This window comes from Gavialis gangeticus, unplaced genomic scaffold (assembly GCF_001723915.1).
Source record: "Gavialis gangeticus isolate Ggan-Ray unplaced genomic scaffold, GavGan_comp1, whole genome shotgun sequence".
Taxonomy (NCBI): domain Eukaryota; kingdom Metazoa; phylum Chordata; order Crocodylia; family Gavialidae; genus Gavialis; species Gavialis gangeticus.
This window is the reverse complement of record NW_017729022.1, coordinates 125,574,676-125,583,062: the sequence shown is the minus strand read 5'-3', so window position 1 is coordinate 125,583,062 and position 8,387 is coordinate 125,574,676. Positions and strand designations below refer to the sequence as shown.

At 45.2% G+C, this 8,387-nt stretch overlaps 1 protein-coding gene across 5 annotated transcripts in view; it reads left to right on the top strand.

Moving 5' to 3' along the window:
- SLC24A3 (solute carrier family 24 member 3) overlaps positions 1-8,387 on the top strand; it is a 537,093-nt gene that overhangs the window by 401,408 nt on the left and 127,298 nt on the right. For all 5 annotated transcript variants that reach the window (XR_002097013.1, XM_019516134.1, XM_019516133.1 and 2 more), the window contains exons 5-6: positions 4,025-4,109; positions 6,562-6,665. Coding sequence is in view for 4 of the 5 variants with exons in the window: in XM_019516134.1 (XP_019371679.1) it covers positions 4,025-4,109; positions 6,562-6,665 (189 nt within the window). In the remaining variant the exon portion in view is untranslated. The remainder of the gene's footprint in view (positions 1-4,024; positions 4,110-6,561; positions 6,666-8,387) is intronic.

Genomic DNA, 8,387 nt, shown 5'->3' with positions numbered 1-8,387 from the left:
CACATGCCCCTGTGAGACTAATGGGACCTCCAAACTACCCCTTCAGTCCTGAACCCAAGCCACCAGTGAAACTTAAATTAGAATACTTCAGCCTTCTGTTAGGCACCCAAACCTTCATCAGGCTTAACGTAAAGCCCACTAGCCTGTATAATAAGTATCTCTCTCTCTCTCTGCCCTGGGCAGCTCTTTCTTATTCCCAGGCCTGTAGAGCTATTTTCTTCCAGCCCCACTGCAGATTTGGGGGGGTCCCACCATACTACTCTCAGGAGCTCTACACTGCACAAGTCTCAGGGCTGACTTCCTTGACTGGTCAATCCCAGGGCTTAGATAACTCTGGCCTGAGCCCTTTTCTGGTCATGTGATACCTCCAGTAGAGGTGTGCCAAGCGAGCCCTATTTGATTCGGATTTGGATTCAGCTTGAATCAGGGACAGTGATTTGATTTGTTGATTCAGATCACTGTCCCTGATTCATTTAGGCCAAATCTGAATCTGAAGATTCGATGATGATTCGGAGAATCATCCATTTGGCCATAGACACAGTTTTGTCTACATACCTTGATGTACCAAAATGGCTTGTGAATGCTGCGATGCTGGGGTGCATGGAGCGTCCCACAGGAGTGAGGGGGGAGCCCTCCATGTGCTCAACAGCAAACCCAGAAGTGGACCGGGAGTACTTCTTGTCCACTTCCAGGTCTGCCAGGAAGCACACTGGGGGGCCCCCTGTGCTCTCCCTGACTCTGCAGTCGGCCACAGGGGGACCCCAGGTGCCCCCCCCAGACCCAGGAGGCACCAGTCACTGAGCCGGGAGGGCGTTGTGGGGAGGGGTGGCCTGCATGCTCCCCAGCAGACCCAGAAGTGGACTGGAAGTGCTTCTGGTCCACTTCTGGGTCTGCTGCCAAGTGCACTGGGGACCCTCCCCTCCCCCCCCATGCTCCTGTGGGATGCTCCATGCACCCCAGCATTGCAGCATTCACGAGCTGCTTGCTTCCTAGAGTTATGTAGAAAAAACATTTGAAGCTGTGTCTATGTCCAAATCTTTCCTAATCTCTCTGAATCGATTCGGAGGGTTCCAATTCAATTCAGAGAGATTAAAGGGTCCTCTGATTTGATTCGGATTCAGAGATTTGGCCACTAAATAGGGCCGAATCTCTGCCGAATTGAATCAGGGACCAAAGCTTCGCGCAGCCCTAGCCCCAAATCAGCTGACCTGACTACAAGGTTATCCCTTAACCCTCGCTCTGCTGGCTGCCTGTGCTATAAAGACTCTACCCTTTAAGAGGCCACACTACTCTTCAGTAAGAGGGCCAGGGTTCGAAGGAAGGAAGGATTATTTGCATTCATGTTTCTGTTTCCATCCACTCTCTCTTTTTTTTTGGTATTATTATAGTGTCTACAAGATCCAAATGACATCACAGCTTCATTGTGAACATCTTTCTACAAACCCTGGGGAATAGATTTTTTCCTCCAATTCAGCATGTTATACATTCACATCCATTTTGTTAACCGGCTTATTGTGGCCATTAAAATACATTGCCTACATTCCTATTCAAAGGAAGCCAATGTGACTTTAAATGAACCCATCCCCTGAGTGTCAGCTTGGGTATCTTCCCTGACTGCTTGTGCCTCCTCTGAAAGCATCAGCTAGGTACAGACTATCATGTGACGAGTGTTTCTGTCTTTCCACTGAGCCTGGTGCAGAAGAAGCTTCACCCTCTGGGATTTTCCTTTGTTCCTAAGCATTTCTTTCACAATATTTTTAGTCTTGGTTACAGCCACTTATTCATTTTGCCACAAGCTATTATAACAATATACTACTTGGCTTCCTGCCTAAAAAGCTCTCTAATTGAAGCCAGGCGCTGGTCATTCACCCTGTTTTTCTTTTGTTTCCATAACATGCATGCAAAAACTGCTTATTAGTCGTTCAGCAGAGGGCAGAGTTAAGGGTATTCTGAATCCTTGTGAGGGTATAAACCTTGTGGGACCTTTAATAGAGGACTTAGTTGCTTTTTCTGCCATTTGCAAAGAGAATTCGTTCTCAGCCTTATCTTTGTGCAAACATATTTTGCTCTGGTAAATATTAACAAAGAAACCTTAGAGAGTACAATGTGCTAAGATGTTTTTTTCAGGTTCCAGAAGGAATTAATGGGGAATAGAGAAAGTGTTTATTTGCCCTGTCAGCTTGTTTGCTTTTTGTTTGAAACAATTCAGCTGTCTTCAAAGAGCCCCTTTTCATTCCATGACTGGCCTTTTCCACGTAAGATGGAAGCTGCTAAACCCATATGCAAGGCTTGCAGCTTATGTGGTCTGGTCAGTTTAGCATAGAAACAAGGCAGCAGGGGATAGCTGTTTAGCTATTCACAAGCAACAATAAAAGGTACCAGCAAGGTATATGGATTTTAGTCATCTGGTTGCATTGACTGAACAATGCCTTACACAGGTAGAACACTGGGACTGCAGCAGCTTTAGGAGACAAATCTCTGGAAAAGGTGTATACTAAGTGTATGTGGTTACCAGTCTTTTTCTTTTGAAGAAACATTGTTTAAAATACAAAAAAACCCCATAAGCCCTGAGCTATAAATGGGTGTTTGGGTTCCTTGCAACCAGAACAAATTCGGTAAAAGGCAAATTATTATCAGTGGAGGTTATTAGCTGCTGTTGGGTAAATCCCATGCAAGGTATTGTGAGGCTAAAGTATGATTATTTTACATACTCCTGAGGGTGCATGGGCAGGGATGGGTGGAGAAATGGGTAGGTTCTTGGCTCCACCTTCCCCCCCAGTGCACCAGGCAAAGTAGATGAGAAAGCTTCAGAGACGTAATGAGTTCATTCACCAGTTGAGGCAGGGTGGAGAGGAGCGGGGTATGCCAACCACTGCGTGAGGAGCAGAGTCAGGGGAAGGGAAGTCTTCCCTGCCTGGGCCCTCTGCATACCAAAGGCAGATGGTATTGCTTCCACCACTGATGAAGCTACTGTAACAGCACCCACTTGGACAGCAGCAGCCCTGTGGCATGGACTCCCTGGGAGTTGCGCCTGGTACCCTGTTTCCTCCTCACCAGCCCAGATGTGCTGTTGGACACATGGCTGTGCCTGTTGTGGCAAAGACTTGTGGAAGGAGGATTTTGGTGCCTTCTCATAGTCGGTGCCCAGGGCTGGTGCCCCGCTTGCCCCGTCTCTCCCACATTTATACTGTTGGTCAGTATGCATGCAGAGGGTCATAGATAGGGACCTAACAAAATCACAATTTCACAGATTTTGCAAAATCCAGCGTTGTCCATAGAATTGGGTGCTGTAAAGAAAATGCCAGCTTCTCAGAGGGAGCCAGGAGTCCTCAGAGTGCTGTGGCAGCCCACTAGGGGGAAGGGGAGGGGGTCTGCCCACTCAAAGGGCTGCGGGCACAATGGCCATTGCCCCACACCACTGATTGGCTGTGAGGGCTGTCTGTCATGTGGTCCCTCCCCTCTTCACCAATCAGCAGCAAGGGGCAGGGCTATGTGACAGGCAGCCCTTGCAGCCATTCAGTGATGAGGGACAGGGCCGCCAGGGTCCTTCAGCCAATCAAAGATGGTGGGGGGGCTGCAGTCTGTCCACTAAATGGCTGCTGGGCCCCACGTTCTGTCTATAAAATTGCGGGGGAGTGGGGGCAGCTGCCCCAAATTTGGTAGTTTGATAATCATAGATTACTACCCTGTGGACTGAGGAGGAAGCAGGAAAGGATCTGTGACTCACAGGGGTGTCCCAGCACCTGCTGGGTGCAAGAGCTAATATCCTTCCCCATACTCAGGAGTGAGCCAAAAGGTGCAATCTACCCTCTCGGAGCTGAGCTTGTGTCTTGCTTAATTAAGTCAAGAGTGCACTAACATTAACTGCTGTAACTGATGTTCCTCTGTCCTATTGTTTTTTCCATACTTTCTATTAAATGCATATTGGCAGTTTTGCATTTGAACCAACAACAACCTTATGTCCACTGAATTTCTCCTACTGTTCTAGTATCCTGACCATTGACTTTGCTCTGTTTCTCTGCAGCGCTTGCATCTCAGTGAAGATGTGGCTGGTGCAACTTTCATGGCCGCGGGAAGCTCTGCTCCAGAGCTGTTTACATCTGTCATAGGTAACTAATTGCCAGCTACCATTGTTCGGAATCAGGTTAAAGCAAGCGTGAAGTCCAGACTGAGTCACCAAGCGAGTAGGAGAGCTGTAATAAGGCCTCTTCTCTCACAGACTCCTGAAGGAGTAGTTGTGATGCATCTTCATGAAATCTGAGGAACTGTGCATGTGCATCATCACACACTGATGAAAGACCACACACCTGAATTTCTCTGTCTTTATGTAAAGTGCACACCATCAACCATAACTCAGGCCTTGTGCTGCACCCAGTAGTGCAAGCAGGGCATGAGCCCCAGGTACTGACTAGGGGATAGGAAACAAAATATGGAGCAGGGGCAACTCATGCTCCCATCTCCCATTCACTCCCACCTCCTCACCCCTACCCCCCCACAACAGTTTCTCCACAGTGGCCTGAGAGATTGCAGGTTGGGAAACTACTAGCGTGCGTGAGATTGCAGGTTGGGAAACTTCTTATGGAAAAATTAGTCAAAGGCTTTAAAAACGTTGGTGTTCCTCCCATGGGAATGATTATATTGAGAGAAGAGGATCTGAAGTAGGTTATTCAGGGAACTCTCAGAGAAGCACCCTGTCTTGGGAGGTGGGGATCAGGAACTAATTTATTTCTGCAGCAAGACTCAGGAGCAGAATGCTCTTTCCACAACATCCCAGATTTTTGGATTTGGGGAACAGCAAGTTCTTGTACAGATGGGGAGGAGGAAAAGTTTGGGCAACTCTTGGCTCTTCTCAAGTTAGGGACTTGATGAATATGCGCTGGACACTGGGGCTAGCACTAGGGTGGCCATTCGTTCGGTTTTATAAAAGACAGTCCAGTTTTCTGCTACTCTGTCCTCTATTGATATGAAACCGGATGCCTTCATGTCCTCTATTTTTCTCTTGAGACACCCAACCTTTCAACCCACAATTGAACTTTAGATTGTTTGTCTTCATTGGTTAATATGTTTGTCATTTAATTAATCCTGTGTTTGTATTGGTCCTGCAAATGCCAACAAAGATCCTATTTGTCATGCTTCCTAATGACATCCTTACATTACAGCTGTTGCTTGCCGCTGTTAAACATTTGTCTTCAAAATCAGTTTGACATCACCCTTAATTCAAAATGCTCAAGTGAAAGGCGTCCTTCAACTCAGAATGGTCGAAAGAATACTAATGCAATTATTCTGTATTCTGGAGGTACCTCGATGGCCACCCTAGCTAGCACAGAGCTCCCATGAAAAGAGCATTTGTGAAGCCTCTTTTTGGGTCTGCTCACATTGGGGTCAAAAGCAGCTAGTTTCAACCATGCATAAGCACTGTTGTTGCTATCACTATTCTGTTGCTGTTCCCTTGACCAAGTGAGAACAGCAGGTTTGATTGGAGAATTAAGTTATAAAACCACATGCTAAATTATCTGAGTTAAGGGTAATGTATTGTTCTATCTGTGCGTGTAGATAGATACAGAGCAGGAGGGTAATTAGCCATTAGAACAGCCAAGGGTTGCTGCACATTCTCCACCAATGGAAATATTTAAAACAAGTTAAGACAGACAAGGAGTATTGTGGGTGATATCTTTTATCATATCAACTGTGTAGTAGACAGGGATATAGACAAGCTTTCAGGAAACCCAAGGAAGGGTTCTTGCTACCCAAAAGCTTGTCTAAATCCCTGCAAAACAAGCAGTTGGTCCAATAAAAGATATCACGCACAGAATCCTTTCATCTCACATTTTTCCTGCACCATCACAACTACAACATCACCCCAACACTTCTAAATCAAGCTAGGATTTTTTTTCCTAAGTGCCAAGCTCTAGTTCAGCCATAGCTAGGGAACGCAAAGCAGGAATTAATTCAGGGAAATCACATGGCCTTTGTTATACAAGCAGCCAGACAAGATAATCACAGTTCCCCTTCTTAAACATTAGGAATTTAAAAGTGACTGAATTAAGGACCCTCTAATAGCAACTTGTCTGTAACTTGATGAATTTCTTCCTGCCCTACCAACATCTATTCTAACAGCCAGCTCCCACCTTATTACAGTACAGTCCACAGTCTGGTAACTATCACTCTGTGATTAAACACTTTGTGTAATGTGATTCTGAAGGGGAAAAGAGCATAGGCCACATTGGTCAAAGAAATTCTGCTACAACTTTGAGTCATAGCTAGCAGGTGATGGACATTGTGATTTTTCTAGCCTTTGTGGCATATGTTTCTGAGATGTCTATTACTATAATGTGGGGTTACCTAGAAATCTCTAATACATTTGCTTTTTATCACACACAGTCTCTCTAATTCTATCAAAGGGCCACCCATATTCTCCCTGTGCCTTTGCTTCTCACACTGTCCTATTAAATATGAGTAAAAATGGCAAAACCAAACACATGACTCACTGGTCTGCAGTTTGTTTTAGTAAAAACTCTTTTCTTTCCAACTTACTCACTTTGCCTTAAACTTGTTTTTCAGGTGTTTTTATCGCCAAAGGAGACGTAGGAGTCGGAACCATTGTTGGCTCTGCTGTATTCAACATCCTTTGTATTATTGGTGTGTGTGGGCTTTTTGCAGGACAGGTAAGAGCCCCTAATGAATTCTAAAAGGTCCCTGGTTCCCTCCGGTATTCATCAAAATAACTGCAAGTTGCCAGCTCATGCAGATCAAGACTGCAGTTCACAGAGAGATGAAGTATGCAAAATGAGAGGCTGTTTTATTGAGTTGAAGGGCTGAAGGCTGGTTTGAGTATGATGGCAGCACTGTGTCAGGAAGATGGCACTGCTCCCAAGGTCACTGATTCAGGAATTATTGGAGAAGAGAAAACGATAGCTAAATTTGAGGCAATTTAGGGTCCAGCATCTAGTGAAAGAAATAGCAGATGACCATTCCCCAACATTATTCAGAAAGGAAATATGGAGCAAACCTGATATGTGTAAGGCTTTAGACCACTGACCCACATGAGTCAGCTCCACTGATTTCATACCGGTAGAATCAGATACTTAGGCCCAAATCCACAAGGCTGTTTAGTTGCCATACTCTTGTATAGGCATCTCACTTCCACTGAATTCTGTATGAGTTAGACATATATATGCCTTTGTGAATCTAAGCATCGATGCTCAAAGAAACATATCTACTTCCATCCTTTGTTTTTCTGTTTTCACTTTCAGTGAAAACGCCCTCGCGTTTCATTCATTTGAAACAGGCCAGTTGAGGCTTCTCTATCACCAGCTGTGACATGACCAAATAAGTAACAAGTGATATCTTTGGCATTTGTGTTTTCCCCGCACTTCAAACACAGATGTTAATACCCATGTCCCAAGCATTAAAACCTAGTAGCTAAGAAAGAGTTGGACAATAGCAAAGGAATGCAGCTCATGAGATAAGATTATCTTATCAATGGCATCTTAATGACAGCTGCATTTCAGCTGTATTGATACCTTTAAAGGCAAAGTCTTAAAAGTTCAGCTGTGGTTGTAAAGGAGCGTTTATGACCAAGAGAATGCTAGCTTTTGTCAGTGGCCAGACCTCATCTGGGAAATACTATATGTGCCTTATCCTCCCCTCATTCAGATACTGCATTCAGATACGCAGCTTTTCCTAAAACAGTTAGATCACCAATATCCTGGCAGCATCTCACTCAAGTTGCTAAGTAAAAAAGTCTTCTTTTCTCTTACATCTGCCACTTACAGTTGAAGGGCAGAAATTAAAATGCATGAGGCCTCAGTTAGACTGAGTCAACAGAGCTCTGTGAAAGTCCATGGATTGACATGGATTTATGCCCACATTGTTCTGTTTTAGCCCAGGTAATGCCATGAGGGATGCTCCATAAAATTCCTAGATAGAATAGGGTTGACCCAAGCCTGAGGGAATAGATTTCAGAACAGTAAAGGATCTAGAAATATTCCATGCTGGGCACCCCGGGGGTTCCATTTTTTAAATGTTTCTTAAATCTGATTTCCTTCTGAGTTCAAGACATGGATTGCTTCTGACCTCCTCTGTGAGTCTAGAGGATACAAACAGTGATGCGGCTAGTTCAGGCTGCTTAGTTTCATAGTTTCTAGGGTCGGAAGGGACCTGAGTAGATCATCTAGTCCGACCTCCTGCCATGGCAGGAAAGAGTACTGGGGTCAAACGACCCCAGCAAGGTGTTCATCCAGCCTCCTCTTAAAGACCCCCAGGGTAGGAGCCAGCACCACTTCTCTTGGAAGTTGGTTCCAGATCCTAGCCGCCCTGACAGTGAAGTAGCGCCTCCTGAAATCTAGCCTAAATCTACCCTCTGCCAGCTTGTGACCGTTATTCCT